The sequence below is a fragment of the Manacus candei genome, unplaced genomic scaffold, assembly GCF_025592945.1.
Source record: "Manacus candei isolate 608988 ecotype Guabito, Panama unplaced genomic scaffold, ASM2559294v1 h1tg000002l, whole genome shotgun sequence".
NCBI lineage: Eukaryota > Metazoa > Chordata > Aves > Passeriformes > Pipridae > Manacus > Manacus candei.
In genome coordinates, this window is record NW_026138050.1 from 4,648,087 (window position 1) to 4,664,421 (window position 16,335).

Here is a 16,335-nt window from a genome sequence, read left to right on the forward strand (position 1 = left end):
CTTATAAATCATATCATCCACCAGTTAGGTGACCTTAACTGTCCTAGAAGGGAGCTCAGCACCTAGGGTGGGAAGAAAGCTTTGTGGAGATGATACCTGAAAGAAATGGGTACAAATAAATGGTGAAAACTTCCTTTCTCAAGTGCCAGTAATAGCACTTTCCCTTGGTGCGAAAAGTGCAAGGTGGTAATTAGACAGACAAATTAACATTCCTCCTGAGAACAAGAAGTCTAAAAAGGGTTCTTCATAAGAAGTTCCTGTAATTAAAGATGACTTGGTGTAGTTAGATTATTCATTTCTAAGGATGTGATTTGAATGGCTAGTGCTCATCTTTTCAGACTGGTGGCTGGGTACCCAGGAGGGTTTTGCTGCATGTGTGGGTATTACAGCAGGAGGATCTCATCACCAGAAGGCACATATGTGCTCTCTCTATCAGATTAATGTGCTGCTGTTCATGTATATCTTGTGCAAATCCAGAAAACACTCTTTGGGTTTTTGCAGGTCATGTTACAAGCAAATTCAGATTGACACTTGATTTGTCTTTTCTGGTTCTTTATCAGGGGGTTTCCAAAGCCCATGTGACTCTTGCATACCAACAATGGGAAAGCAGCTCTCCAGACTTGAATTTCTTGAGTCTTGCTGAAAAGTGATACTAAAGTGTGTGTACAACCTGCAGGCCTTTAAATCACACTGTTGTATCTGTAGGAATACATAGAAATCCTGACATGCTGATCTTCTGTCTCACTTGTATAACTCTTTGAGGAGCTGGTAGTGTACTATCTAGTGGGTTTCTGTGGGTGTGCACTGGTGGTGATAACATTAAGTTCAGAAGTACAATGTTTTCTTGACTTAAATAAGTGGGTTTCCTGAAACTTACCAAAATTATTGAGTAGCCAAGTGGTTTTTTATGTGCACTATTGAGTAGCAGGAGCAACTTTTTAGATGGTCTGTAAGACCTTGATAGATTAATTTTTAAGATTTTACTCAAAAATATGAATGAGAAGGAACGCAGGGGAGGGGTGGTGATGGTAGTGGAAGTGACAGGAGACTCATAAAGGTAAGTTTGGAAGAAGGAATTGAGGATGGGATAGTGTAGATTTGGGAGGAGGGAGGTGTGTGTGCTAGGGAGGGGAGTGTGAGAGAAGCAAGATTGGCAGAAATAGAGATGACTTTCCTATAAGAGCACTGAAAATGTGTTGGAGTATCTTCCAGAGGGTGCTAGGGTGGAAAAGAGCTTTGTCATTCAGGAATGATGTGCTTGTATCCGGGCTGTGTGACAAAAATACAGGCTTCTCCATGGGGTGATGATTTTGTCATCCTGTACTGGGAGATGTATCTGCTGTATCTTAGGCTACTGTGCCTCCCGGGGTTCGTGCAAGAAGCCATGTGATTTGTCCTGACCTCAAGGACTTATGCTGTTGGGTTAGGATGAGTTGATCTATTTTTATTTTAAAAGAATGCACTTAAATAGAAGGAGCCCCTCTGTTTTCCTTTAATCATATAAAAGGTAGTTAAAAACTAGTGTAAATCCTTAAATCTGCTTTAAACAATAGCAACTCATATCAGCGTGTGTGGGCAGGGATTTGAAACAACTGGATTGGATTTAGATGAAGCCAAATGCAAACAGAAAACTAAGCAGCAGCAGTTCCCTCACTGCCTGCCCTTCAGCTCTGCTCCCTCCTCAGTCACAGCGTGAGTCCAGGCAGCTGCCCCTGGCCTGGCTTCTGGAATGGTTTCCCTCCCTCTTTAGAGTGATAGAAAGGGAACTGCCACAAAACTGTACAGCCTGCTCCTAGGGGGAGGAATGGCTGTGTAAGTGCCCCTTGCTAGCACAGGGTGTGAAAGCAGGGCTGGCTTTTGCTGGGCAGTAATGGAATAATTAATGCTTTATGTGTAGTTTCCAGTGAATGTATGAGCCGCATGTCTGGAGGAATTTATTACTTGGATTAAATGGCTTTTATCCCAGTTCTTGTTGCTATAGTGTTTTCTTTCAGGAGTAGTGGCTGTGCCTGGAGGGTTGGGGCAGTGGGAGCTGTGGTTGGTGCAAGGATGGATGGGAAGCCTATGGAAGGCTGCTGGGGTAGTTCTGCCTCCAACAGGGTAACGAGTTTCAAGTCATTTGCCTGTAGTTGCCAGCTCTTCATAGCTGGTACCTCTGAGTAACCTGGCTAATGTACCTGCCTGGGCTGCATCTTTCAGGGCAACGTATCTGCTGCTACTTCAGAGTGCTGGTTCTGAGTCTTTCTCAGCAAAACAGTGCTACTGTGCTGGGAATACTGAGAGCCAAGCAGCAGGTTTTGGGTACTTACCAAGTGCTGAAAGAATAGGCTTCTAGTAGCTGTAACAGGCTGAATAGAAATTGCTCGCTAATGAAAAGGGTCAGATCTGCCTATTCAGTGTCGAGAATGTTCTGGAATTTATTTGGTGTCTATAACAGAAACAACTGTTAAAGTTTTCTGCAGCTCAGGAGGATGAAAGGGTCCGTCTGAATTTGTTTGCTCTGATAAGGCAAGGGGAAATTCAAGCCACAGCTTTGCAATTGCTGCAATGGGATGCTGAGTTGCCTTTATCCTGGGCATTGCTCTGGATCTGTAATCTCTCTAGTTCAGGGGGAGGAGGGGTGGTGTCTTTTTTATCCCCTCCACCCCCGTGTATCCTAGGCATGCGTTATCAAGCTCTGATAATAGCTGCAACCAGGGAGGAATGCAGAGGGCTTTTCTCTCTTTAGTTATCAGCATAATTTGCATTAGGAAAATGTTTGAGGAATGGTGTTCGTGAAGACAGAGGCTCATTTCTTCTATTAATGCTAAATATTTAGAGTTCCATACCTGCTGCCTCTCTTTCTGTATACAATGTAGGCTGCCTCATGTCCCTAGAAGACTCCTCAGCTGAGGCTTTTATGGGCCAAGCTCTCTATAATTTATGGAGATTCAATTGCTGGAAAAAGCATGAGGCTGACAGAGATTTTCCTAGTGGATCTGCTTCCAGTTCATGAGCTTGCCTTCTGTTTCTTGTTACATATGAGGAGAAAGTACAAATATGACCAGGTGAACTATATTATTCTGCTCACTCTTTCAAAGTGGATGAGGCCAGGAAAGGAGGGATGGATGCAAGAGAGGAGAGTTGTTTGGACTGCAATGAACATGCCAGAGCAGATCTTTGCAAGGGTCTGTTCTGTAGGCAAAGCCCACTCTGGCCTGCCTGCTTGGGTTCATTTCCCAGCCTGGTGGTGGTGATGGTGAGGAAAGCCTAATGTCCTTTGGTGACCCTTCCTATTAAACAAAGGCACTTACTTGTTCTGAAAGCTCTTGTTTGGCTTGTTTCCTTCCTCTTTGATTCCTTCTTCAGACCCACTTTGTAAGGGCAGTGCTATAACCCAAGCACAAAGCTGTTGTGAAGGAACTAAATGTTTCATCCAGAATAACTTCAGATTTACAACAAAACCATCACCACCACCACTTTGCTTGCCACTACCACAAACACAACCTTGGTGTCTTGAGAATCTTCCTAGAAAAGATCATGGATACTCTCAAGCTAAACATGACATGAGAACAGAAAAACTGTCTTGGTAATGTTTGTTTTCCCTGAGTTTAGTTGTGTGATCCCTTCACAAGTTTGTTACTCTTCTATTATTAGGAAATATGGGCTTGGGAAGAGGAACTGTGAGTTCCTGTAGTGATATCTTAATACAAGAGGTATTGCTGACTTGCATGAGATAATCCTCTGGTTGCAATTCATTTACAGGATCTTCCTCCTTTAAGTGAGGCTTAAGTTAATATGGTTTACTTCATAATTGGGCCGGACTGATATGTGTAGACAGTTATGGCAAATCAGCTGATAGGTGGTAATTTGTTAAGCAGCTGGAGTTGAATTGTGTCTGCAAGCTTGAAATTCACTTGCCTTAAAAATAAATAAGTCTTTTGTCCCAGTAAGTTATTAAACCTCCCTTCCCAGTACTCTAAATCAGTGTGACACAAACGTTTCTAATGGGAAGATAAATCAAGATGATGTTCATAGATACTTCACAGGGTAGAGAAAAGGGCATGCAAAATGTATCCAGAGGAACCACCACCACGGGCAAGCAGTCACAGCAAGCTCTTTGTGTCCTGCTTTAAACAAATGTAGCCAAACAATCCGCATTTCCTGTCCAGAGAGAGCACATCTCCTGACACAGCAATGGCAGCTCTTGCAGGAGCCACTGGAGAGCTGCGTGGCCGGCTGGGTTTTTGGGAGTCCAGATCCAGCCACAGACAACCAGGCAGTTCTCTGACAGATTTTCATTATTTTACCATAAATTAAATATGCATCTTGTGGTTTGCCCTTCATCACAGGGATGCTGTGCAGAATGTTTACAGGTGTGTTTTTCCGGCGGTTGCCGAGGAGCGTAATCACTCCGAGCTCCCTTTGGGAGGCAGCGGCTTCCCTTCCTGTGGAAGGTGCTGATGTGCCTGCCCGGGGTGCTGTAGCCCTGTGTTATACAACTTGCCTGTTAGCTCTAACTCTCCCCTTTCTTGATTTCTCTCTCCACAGTGCTGGGATTGCTGTGGGATTCTATGGGAATGGGGAGACCAGCGACGGCATCCACCGGCTGACGTACTCGCTGCGCCACGCGAACCGCACCGTGGCCGGTGTGCAGGACCGGGTGAGCACCGGGAGGGGTGGCAGCAGATATGGGCAGGGTGGGAACGAGCAGACTTGCTCAGCACCTCTCCTCTCCAGTCTGGCTGCGCCCGTGTCTCTTCCTGTTTTTCGTTCGTATCTGGGCTTATGCATGTGCTAACGTTTCCATTAATGGCACCGTGATTTCTTCAGCTCTTCTAAAAATATCAAAGCAAACACAGCTTGTTAAACGAAGTCTTCTCTTTGCTAGGTTTAAAAACAGCTTCTGATCAGCTCTCTTCCACAACAGGAAGAGGAGGCAGGCCAAAGCAGACAAATCTCTTAGTAAAATGTTGCCTTTTAATACCATCAGTTGTTCCTGTGCTACTTCTACTTCCACGGTATCACACTGCAACCCTGACGGCTGCAAAATGTGAATATGTGTTCAGCTAAAGCACCATCACTGGGCTACTTGCAAACAATCTCCATTACAGATGCTTTTAAGTTGCTTTTGAAGGGTAAGCAGTCTGAGCCTATTAATGTAGAGGACTGATAATCTGAAAGCTGTCCATGACTTCCTAGTAAGAATGACTTCCCTTTAACTTCCTTGACTTCCTGTCCTTCAATATTTTTCTTTTTCCCCCCCTCTTTTTTCTTTCCTATACTCCAGGTGCTGGATACTGCAGTGGCCCTGAACCAAACAGTGGAACCCAACTTGCTAGTGCTGGAGGAGATGTTCACGAAGCAGACAGACTACCTGCATGTTGTCCAGAAACTGCAGAGTCTCTTGGATGATCTGGTCAGGCAAACAACTGAGATCCCCTTTTGGAAGAATGAAGAGGTGTCTCTGGAGGAGCTGGCGATTCAGATTGACCTCTATGACTGGTACAGGTGTGTCACAGTAGTAGTGCTGTAGTGCAGTGGTTGTAGAATCTGCTTTGGCCTGTTCTGCAAAAATTATGTGCATGTTCTGGGTGGCTGAGCCAGAGGCTCTGTATATCACTGCAGATGCTCTTGGCCCCCGCAGCTGATTCATTTTACAGCAAAACCGAATCCACTTTAAATCAAAATGCACAACAACTTTTTTTTCTAAACTGTGTTTACAACCAGCTGAAGAGAAACTTATTCTCAATGTACAAAATCTGTAGTTTGTGTTCTAGCATACAAACCATGGGGGGGAAAAAACATGGTTATAGAACAGATTAACTAAAGTAGAGTAGAGTAGAAAACTGCACTAGTTCCATAAGTTAACACCACACCCTAACATTCCTTTTTATTAAACATATTTAATAAAAGATTGCATCAGCTGTATTCCACAACAGAAAACCTCTACCCACACATGTGGAATAAATAACCGAAGCATTTCCTAACAAATGTCTCGGAAGTTCAAGAAGCTACAATGCCTTTTCTTCTTCTAATGGTGACCAGTTGCATATAACTTCACCCTACTGTGTGAACAAGACTAGCAGTGTCATTTCTCAACAACTGTGTATGATGGGTGTGTTGTATAAATGCTTCTACCTGCCTCAACTCCAGACCCCACAAATAGCCAGAGCTCTCTGAAGGTTAGTCGTTAGTGGTGGTTTTTACTAGAAGAAAACAAGGGCCATGTTTTCCTCATAAATCACACTAGGTTCTTGATCTGTGCTTTTTATACACCAGTTTTCCTTTGCAGACTGTGTTTTTGTTTTCTGCAGGTGGCTGGGATACCTGGGCCTGCTCCTGTTTCATGTCCTGATATGTTTGCTGGTGCTCTTTGGGCTCATTAGAAACTCCAGGGCCATTCTTATGGGGTAAGTCCTGACCTGGGCACAGGGCATAAGGAAAGCCAGCTGAATGCAAGTGCCTGGCAGTGTGAACCTCTGCCTGTTGTCAGTTGATATCAAGAACATCTGAAACTGAACGTTTTAAATTTGCCTCTCGGAGTGGAGCAACTCTGTGGAGTGCAGCTCTGTGGACAGGGTTAGGGCTACGTACACGAGATGTTCACAGGAAGGTTCCTGAGCTGTAAAAGGCAGTGGTTCTGGTGTCCATTGCTTTCTCATCAAAGATGAGGAACTCATCTGCACGGTCTGCTTTCCCCTGGGTGGCATTGGTAGCTTCCATTTACTGTGAACATCCTCCCTTAAAATTACAGGCTTTAAAAATCTCCCTTTGATTCTCTCCAGTTGGGAAGGTGTTTGTTAATTGATGATGAACATTGCATGTGTCTACACAACCTGGTAGCATGCCTTCTGTGTCACGATCTGCTCTTGTTTACCTTGGGCTATCACACCTGGAGAAATGTTAAACTGAGAACAAGCAATGGTTTACAGTTATGAGGAGGAGTCTTGTTGCCATGGTACTGCAATATTAATGCATGACTATATCTAAAAAGCACTGAAAATGCCCTATTACAAGGAAAAACCATTCCCCTCCCCATCTTGTAGCTTGGTGTAGCTTGGCATATTTGGCAAAGACACTGGTATCATAAACACAGTGACAGTTTGACAACTGACACGGCCAAGAGTTTATCCTGGTATGTGGTGATGCCATTAATAATTGGAGTGTGTATTCAATTTTATTATTTGCCAGATGATTTCATACCTGGCAGGTTATAGAGACAAAAGTCCAAGTGCACACACAGATGGCAAACCCAGGGTTTAAATTAGAATCTCATTCCCTGTTAGCCAGAAGTTCATATGAAGGCATTCCCCAAAGGGAGCACATGGCATAAAGAAGCAAGTGTATCACAGCCAGGCAAGATGGTGAAATGCCAGTTTTAGATCTTTTAGCCAAGCAATCAGTTACTGACCCAGTCATCTTCATTTAAAGTAAAACAACAAATGTGTCTTATTGATTAACATGCTCAGCTGGAGGCACCAAGCTGTGTTGTCCTTATGTCATAAAACCTCAGAACCTTGCTGATCCATGGCTGATAATTTTTGTGTCCATTTGGAAAAGGCATAATAAAGTCTTTAGTGTCTTATTTCAGAGTGCAGCACAGATGTCAGTCTGGTGAAGCTCCCTTAGTTCTGCAAGATAAGCCACAGATCCATTCACAGAATAGGGATTACTTGGAATTAAAATAAGTTGGTAAACTGAGGGATAGATTTTTTTTTAATGGAGGCCCATAAGTTTATTTTTTAAGGCTCTAGTATTCAGTGAGAGAAATGTAGCAGAAAAAATGTATGTCCCTTCCTCACAGAGATGCTTGCACTACGTTTGAATAAAGAATATCTTGGTTATGAACAGATTTTTGTATTGTTTAGGGTGTGGGTGGGAAGGAATCTACTTATGTTTCAAAGCCTGAGAGGGAAAAAGCATCCCTAAGAGAGCAAGCCAGTGTCCCTTTACTTTGAAGACAGAGACACATAAAATGAAACTGCTTATTAGTCTGCATCCCTGTACCTGAGGGAGTTGAGGAGCACTACTGCCTGAATATCTCTACCACTCATACTGACAGCAAGGGTGAAGAGCTAATGTGCTGGTTGGGGAAGTGCAAAAGTCTTTTCCACCAGTGTGTGCCAGCTGAATGTCACCGAGACCACTGCTCTGTCATCTCTCTACCTTCTGTCTGCTTGATAGCAGACACTTCCCACCCTTTCTGTCAGTAATGAGGTCCAGCTGTCAGAACAAAATCTTAAATCTGTGCGAAGATGGACTCACATGGCAGTGGTAGGGACCTAAACTGTTGCTGTGAACTGTTTGCCTGCAGGTGACTGTCTTTCCTGGAGCTATGTGGGTTTCTTAGGTACTGTTCAGGTGCATCAACTTGGAACCAAAGTCAGGTGTCCTAACAGGGGATGAATGTTTCCTCACACTGTCTGTAGCCATGTAGTGCTTACACCAAAAAACCTCATTTATTGTAGACACGGGAGACATTTGTCCAATTTTGAATCAGTATGGGTTAGTGAGATTTTCTTTATATAGAATATATATATATATATTAAAAAAAGAATATATAGAATATATTCTTTATATAGAATATCTTTCTTTGATTATCTTTGGACCTGGAAAATAAAGTCCAGAAAGGGAACAGGGAAAGTGATGGGTCACCCACCTGCCAATCTGCCTCCCCTACAGCCACCCCAATGTCTTTGTGCCTTTGGTTTCCCTGCTAGAAGTAGGGCAATACTTTGCTTCCACACTCTCCCCCTTTCCCCTGCAGACTCAGGGCAGGCAATGTGGGAACCAATAGCTGGACATGAACCTCTCTGGTTGCTGCTGTCCATGGCATTTAAAACAGGAATATTTATCTAAAGATACAGTCAGTGGTTGATAATTTCTTGGGTTCAGTAACTGTTTTGGACTCCAAATAATACATCTTGTGAAAGGAACTGCTTGAAATCAGGTCTGCTACATCTGCCATCTGTCTGTCTCCCACAGGGTGTGCTTGCTTGGGGTGTTTGCCCTGATTGTCAGCTGGGGATCCCTGGGCCTGGAGCTGGCTGTCGCTGTGGTAAGTGGCTCTCATCCAAGTCCCGTCCACTCTTTGCCGCAGGTTTAGCAGACACGAGATTAATGTTGTGTTGTGCCAGTTTTATACCATATCCTGTTCTAAGTAACTGTCCTAGCAATTTCCATCTAGGAAAGGTACAGAGCTGCTCCTTGGTGTGGTGTGGTAGCTTGTACTCCAGCACTGCTGTGCTTGTGTAAAGCAGTGCTGGTGGGGGTGGCGATGAGAGACCTCAACATCTGAAACACCCCTAGAACAGAAGGTTCTCTGATGCTAACCTGGCTCAACTGCTCTTTGATACTAGTGTGCTTTGATATTCCTTTTCCCTTTTGTCTTCCACGTATCCAGGGCTCCAGTGACTTCTGTATCAACCCTGATGCTTATATCTCCAAAGTGGTTGAAGAGAATGCAGTGCTCAGTCCTGGTAAGTGTTGGGACTGGCTTTGGGACAGGGTTCTGCAGCTCCAGCTGTCACACGGGAGCATGGCAGTGGCTGAGAATTTGAGGCTGTGTTTGAAACAGAGGAGCTGGCATACAATGGGAAAACAATACTTGTGGAGCTCTGGAAATAGTGTTTTTTCCAAAGAGGCATTTATACCCTGGTCAGAAGTGTAGACATATGCCTCAGAAAAACCTTCAAAACTTTTCTTCTGCCTTGACCTTTAAATGGAAATAACCGATAAGATGGAATAACTGAAGTCCCTGGATTATTTTGCATTAAATGTAGCACTCTTGACTCTCGTTCTCCTTTCTAAGTGACAGAATTGTGGCAAGAGCAGTGTGCAGTTTGAGTTGTCATTTTTAAAACTTGCTCTAAGGTCTATATTCTTGAATCTAGAATGCTTGTTTTTGTATCTGTTATCAACAAAAACATGTAAGCTTTTATCTTAATAGTGGCTATAAATAGTAGCTTCTCTAAAGCTAATTGAAAGAGTAAATGAATGGAAACTGCCACAAAGAAGTATGAATTTCCCTTTCTGTTATAAGTGCAGTATTTTGACCACTTTGCTAATCCTGTTCCACTTAAGATAATATACCTGCAACACAGTGGCATCCAGCTGAAGCACTGATGGATTTGGGGTTTGTTTTTCCTAATTTAGACTGAAGTGTCTGGTGAGATTAGGGGTGCCTCTAAATTGAACCTCAGGAGGGCAAAAGTGGCACTCAGAACCATTGCTTAACAAAAAGGTGGCTTGGTGCCTGCCAGCAGAGATACTGTAAGTTCTGAAAAGAAAAGTATTTTTAGGACTCAGTTTGCTTCTTAGTTAAGAAAGTTGACTTTTTTCTCCCTATCTTCTCTCCCCGATGGTTCCTTTATCTAGTTCTGTGTATGACAAAACACAAATAAGCAATGACACTGATTTGCAAAAGGAACCACTTGCATTTTTCCTGGTTCTTATTTAGTGGAATCAGAGAATCTTTACCGTGTGTGCAGAAGGTTGAGTGTTTGGCCAGATGCTGTCTCTCTCTGTGCATCTGGTAGGAAATTAGGTATGTAGCTATGGCTGTGGATGCAGGGATTGGAAACAATAAGAAGCATCTATGTCTGGAGGCAGAATGTAGAATAAAAGAGTATGTACAGATTGATATTGCCACCCTACATCTTATTTTTGGAATGCCTTATTTATTGATTTCCTGGGAAGGAGATGATAGAGCCAGGCAGCTCTCTTTGTAACAGAGAGATGTAGTGAGGGAAGAGAATGAGTGTTTAACACTGCACAAGATGAAAATCCTGTCTTGACTGTGAAGGTGCCAAAGATGTGGCTTCAGGTGCTAAGCTGGTTTCCTGGTTGTTCAAGGAGGCAAATGGGTCAGTGAGGCCAAGGGAAAACATCTGATGCTGATGCCAGCTGTGGACTGTGATAATTTGGTAACCCAGATCAGCTCTGGAGCGTGTTTGGTAACAATCAGGTTGACCCTGGGAAACTGAAGAAAGGCCCCTTTGTGCTCCTTCTCCGTTTCAGTTGTCCTCGTCTGCTTGGCTCCTGCAGTTTTCGTTAATCAGTGTCGTTCATTTGGAGGCCAACGGGACTGACGTTCCGCCCCTCCTCCCGCTTTCCCCGGCACGGACAGGGACAGGGACAGGCAGCTCCCCCGGGTGAAATCAGGCTCTGCTCTGGCAGCACCGCCAGCTAGAACAGTTGTTAGGGCTCCATAAATAACAGTGAATGGGTCTGAGCAAAACGGTGAAGAGGAGGAAGAGCAGGTGTTGCCACAGGCTGGAGTTGGAAGGGTGGCCCCTCTGTGGGTGGCTGGTGTGTCAGCTCCCTGCTGTGAGGCAGCCGTTGAGCGTTCCTGTTTTTCCCTTTTTCCAGAAGGACATCAGTCTAACTCCCGAGCCTGCCATCACACCAGGCAGCTGGTTGGGCGATGATCGAATCCTCTGCCTTTCCCATGTGGGTTTTCACTGCTGTGTCATAGTTTATGATCAGGAAGCTGCAGAAATAGCTTTTGGTCTCCACTGTTGGAACCCTCACGAGGAGGAAGGAAAATCACGACACGAGGAGTGCAGTGTGGCACTGCTCAGTGGCACTTTAATCCCAATAATGGCTCCTTAGAAAAATCTTTAAAAGTCTGGAATAAGTGTTGGTGACCCTGAATGTGCCTGGCTGTAAATTGTAGCAGCTGCTTTGTGGATCAGTTGAGCCATGTATACAACCAGAGCGATGAGCTCGAGGAGACAGGGCAGGCAGCTGGAAGCCAGCATTGATGCTGGCCTCTTGGAGGAAGATGCCCTGTTTGAAGGCTCCTGGTTCCAGTGCATGGGCTCTTCATACTCTCTGGTTTGCTCTCTCTGCTTTTTGGATTATGTTCTCCAGCATTAACACCAGTATAGACACGTGAGGCAGAAACACTTTGATTGCTCCAGCAAGTTTCACCACAGGGTACCCAACTGTGAATTTTTCAGTTCAGAAAAGAAGTGACTAAAAAGGGGAGCATGAGTGGGTGGAGGGGCTCTGGTAGACCATGGAAGAAGAATCCATGGGGAGTTAACATATATGTAGGATACACACTTGCCTTGGGAATCACTTTGGCTGAAGTTGGACTGTGAGTCTTGCCAAAGAGGTATCTGCTTTTGGTCAGTGCTGGGGTCTGTCATACTGGGCTAGGTGCTGCCATTTGATTTTAAGGATATAAGAACCAACAAGTAATCCTAAGAAGCTTGGTAGTACTGGGTCAATTTTTCTCTTTAATCATTGTTTTTAGTTGGTGTTATTAAATACAATGTATTGTAAGATTCCCTATGCTCTGCCATTAACACTGGGACTGAGTCATCGGTATTTGCAATGGTTTTTTTTTTGGTGGTGGTTGTAGTTTTCACAGAAAAATAACTGTGTTGAATACTGAGCAACTAGTATGTTAATATTCTTGTTTATGCATTAATTGCTGTTTTCAAATCTAAATGGAATTAATGGAGCTGAGAATAATCTGATTAAGTGCATTATTATTGTCATGTTTTTAACTAGAGAGGAGATGTTCTTGTTTTGCAGATAATAAAATGTGCTGCATTAAAAAAATGATGGGGGGGCAGAAGAAAGAGGCAAAGAACCTTAATGCAGGTCTCCTGGAGAAGGAAATACTTAAATAATTTTGCAGAAGAGGCTGATGTATGTGACTAACTCGCCCTGTATTCATTAACTGAGATAAAGCCAATGGAGTTGAACAGTGGCTGTCTAATCGGCTCCTGCTGCTTCTAAAAAGACTTGGTGCAGCCAAGATGTTTATTTTCAAAGCAGGAGGCCATCTTCTAGTCCCATTCTTTTTCATTGATATAATGCTATTATCAGATGACTTATTGCATAAAATTAAATAAAAAGGCACAATCTGTCTAAACAACAGGAAGAGCTTTCTCCAGATTCTCCCACCAGAAATCTGCATGAACAGCCACTCACTTCATCTGAGGGAGCTGTAAAACTCAGGGGGGCATAATGGAGCCTTTTACCTCTGGTCCAGCCAAGCTGGCCAGGTTGGATACTCAGATATAAGCAGGGAGTGTTCTGGTCATGGCCAGCCTCCTGACTGGCCTCTCACTGATTCACTCTCATCTTAGAAGCCCAGAGCTGAATGAACCAGAGGATTGACACCACCACCACCACCTCAGCTTCCTCACTAGAAGTAAGATCAGGACAAAACCTTGTGTGAGGCATGTGGTGTCTGCACACTTACCTGAGCTCAGAGAACGCTGCAGAAAAGAGTTTGCCACAGAAGCACTCTCGAGGATCCTGCTGAGCTGATGGTGGCATTGGGAAGCTGTTTTCTTGTGTGGTTTTGTTGGACTCCTGATTAGCAGAAGGCTCTGAGTGGAGGGCAAGCAGGGTGGCTACAAGCTCTCTGCTTTCACCAATACAAGAGTAGGATATATGAGAGAAATGTAAATGTTATGCAGATACTTCCCTTTGCTGTCAGGCTGGTGCCTTAGGGAAACAAAACTCCTTGGGGAGAACACGTTACCTGGGCAAGAAACTCCAGCCAAAAGAGTCGCCTTCCTTTGACATCACAGGTGATATTCTTCAGCTTTCTCTGATTGAACCCACAGGGACAGCCTCCTCTGGGTGTCTATGTAAAATGCAAACTGCTTGGAGAATGCTCAAGTAGAGATGAAGGGCTGTGAAAAGCTGTTCTAGGTGTGGGGATTTTTTTTTATTTTTTTTTTGAGCTAGCATTTTTTTTCTGATTGCTTCCTACAGACCCTCTCACTGCCTTTTGGCGGGTGCTTAATGCCATTTTTGCATTTTGGCTGGGCTTTGAAGTGAGTAGTAAGTCTCCACAGTCGCAGAACCAGTAAGTAGTTCTAGCAGCTGAAGCTGTCTTTAGTAGGCAGCTCTACTTTCCTTTCTAGGAAAAACAGACTTTGCAAAAATAAAGCATTTTAGGTAGTTCCCTTCCTTGCCTTCTGCTCCCACATTGCCTTTGTACCAAGAGTGGGTCAGGAGGACTGTTGCTGGCAACAGCAGGCATGGGCAGCTGCAGATGTGACCCTGCCTAACCCTTCTGCTATAAACTAGATCACCTAAAGGCCAACTTCAAAAATCAAATCAACCTTCAGGAATTTTCCTTGAGAGGAAAATGCATCAGGAAGATAATTATAGAAAGAAATTGCCTGGAGCTGTTTTAGCAAAGTGCAAGTGATGGGTTAGTGTAGCCGTTTTCAGGTCAGAAATGTGAGATTTGGTGATGTACAGGATAGCCTCCACCAGGCTTAAAACCCGTGAAAGTGCCTCCTGCTCTTTCCCTGGTGTTGTGGAGGCAGGGGACACTGTCCTTAATTTCCAGGCTTTGCAGCACAAGAGCACTTTAAGGCAGCTTCCCTGCCTATTGTCGCCTGAGCTTTAATGCACCACAGCTTGTAGCACACTGGGTTCAGTGCAGAGGAAAGCTGCTCCTGATGGCATTGTCATTTTGGGAAGCATGTTTTATGTATGGAGTGTCACACTTGTCAGCAGCAAAGCCAGTGCTACCACAGTGAATCCTTGTTGATCCTGCCTTCCAGGGTGAAGCAAGGCAAGCACTTATTTCACTGTACTGCTTTTTGCTTCACTTGTAACCAGCAATCTTTATCCTGGGCTTACAAGCTGCAAACTATGATATCAGGAACTCTCATCTCTAATCTGCCCACCAGGGATGATCCAGAAGGCCCTCAAGAAATATTTCTAGGGCTCTGCATTAGCAGTATGTCATGCAACTTACTGCACTTACAAAGGTGATGTAAACTTGATACCACTGTGGGAGCCCAGGAGAAACTATTAATGTTTTGTTGGTTTAAACTAAATTGGTGACAAGATCACAGCTCCTTTGGGTCACCATGTGTGATGCTGTGGGTTGCTGTTGCTATGCTGTTCTCTCAGTGCAGGTGTGTTTTAATCCATTTTCCCATAGCCATTGAATCAGATTTATGAGCTGGGGAGGAGCAGCACTTTCCTTGGCTCAGCAGTGGCAGACAGTCTCTTCTGTGGTCAGCCCAAAGTGAGGCACAGAGCAGCTCTTACTGCCCTCCTATCTGCCCAGAATTTGCTAATTGCTGTTTAGAGGCTTGGCTGGGGCAATGTAAGCCATCCCAGAGAAGGAGTCAGTGGGAGGGAGATGGAGCAGCTGGCAGAAGCTGCCCCAAAGTAGGCTAATGAATTATAAATAACAGCTGTCAGGTTGCATTGCCAGCGTGCAGGAGCTGACAGTCTGTGTTGTACCACTTGGTCTCCAGTGTGTTGGTTTGCCGAAAGGTGCATTCAATATTTATGGGAAGCACAGCAGAGTCAGGATACAGTCAGGTCTGCTTCCTTCACGGCTCCCCTCACTTCTGGCTGTGCCTTTTGCTGATTTCTGAGCTGGGACTCATCACTATAGCTTTGCAGCCTGGAGTATATGTTACTGGAAGTCACAGACAGAAGATTAAAAAGAATGGAGGAAAAGATGCCGGTGGAGAGGGAATTCAGAGGGTATGTGTGTTTTGGGGCTTTTGTAGTCCTTACCAAGCTAGAGCTCACCCTTGATTTTGCTGAGCTGGCACACCCATATTCATCTGAAGAGGAACTGTAAATGTTTGAGAAATAATCTAAAGGTATTTGGATGATCAAGTCTTTCAGAGCTCCCTCCCTTGGTAGTATTATTGAGAGTGGCAGGGGAAAGCCTGATATTTGTAATTTGTGTGTGCTGGCAGTTGATGTAGTTATGTAGAGGGCTCACGAGGGTGCCAGGCTGGTTTCACACACATCTGAATGAAGAGGAACACCACACTGTCTTCAAGCCTGGAAATAAATGATGCTGCTGGAAGAGCACAGTATCAGTTCTATCTGGAAATTTATGAGTATGTCTCCACTGTACCATAGTTGGATTTATCCTAGACCGATGTCTTGTCTTAAGTTTATACAGTGGATAGTGCTGACTTCTGAATAAAAATTTTTATGTTTTATCTAAGTTTTTAAGTGGAGCAGCTCCACTGCCTTTCACTGGCTTAAAAAACAAAACAAGCAGAAAGGAAACAAATCTTTCTTTTGTCCCCAAAGGAAGTTTACATCCCTTTCTCTAGTGCCATCTATGCACTGTAGTCCTACATGGAGAGAGGGAACTGATTCCATTTATATTGCATTTTCATTTTGTGCATTGCTTTCAGAACTGAACACCTCCCTTGTGGCAGTTGTAAAATACTGCAAAGCTGGAACGATGTCTCTGGCCTGACTTTCTTCTCTTGTGTCTTAATAGATATTCTGCGCTATTACATGACCTGTAGTGCTGGATACCCCAACCCTTTCCAGCAGGTGAGTGTAAGCACCCTAACTCCCTTCACCCCTGGGTCTTGTCAT

General features: G+C 44.2%; 1 protein-coding gene across 2 annotated transcripts in view; it reads left to right on the forward strand.

Moving 5' to 3' along the window:
* TTYH3 (tweety family member 3) overlaps positions 1-16,335 on the forward strand; it is a 75,609-nt gene that overhangs the window by 40,382 nt on the left and 18,892 nt on the right. For both annotated transcript variants that reach the window (XM_051795180.1, XM_051796026.1), the window contains exons 3-8: positions 4,531-4,642; positions 5,270-5,490; positions 6,297-6,392; positions 8,968-9,040; positions 9,386-9,461; positions 16,235-16,290. In XM_051795180.1, the coding sequence (XP_051651140.1) occupies positions 4,531-4,642; positions 5,270-5,490; positions 6,297-6,392; positions 8,968-9,040; positions 9,386-9,461; positions 16,235-16,290 (634 nt within the window). The remainder of the gene's footprint in view (positions 1-4,530; positions 4,643-5,269; positions 5,491-6,296; positions 6,393-8,967; positions 9,041-9,385; positions 9,462-16,234; positions 16,291-16,335) is intronic.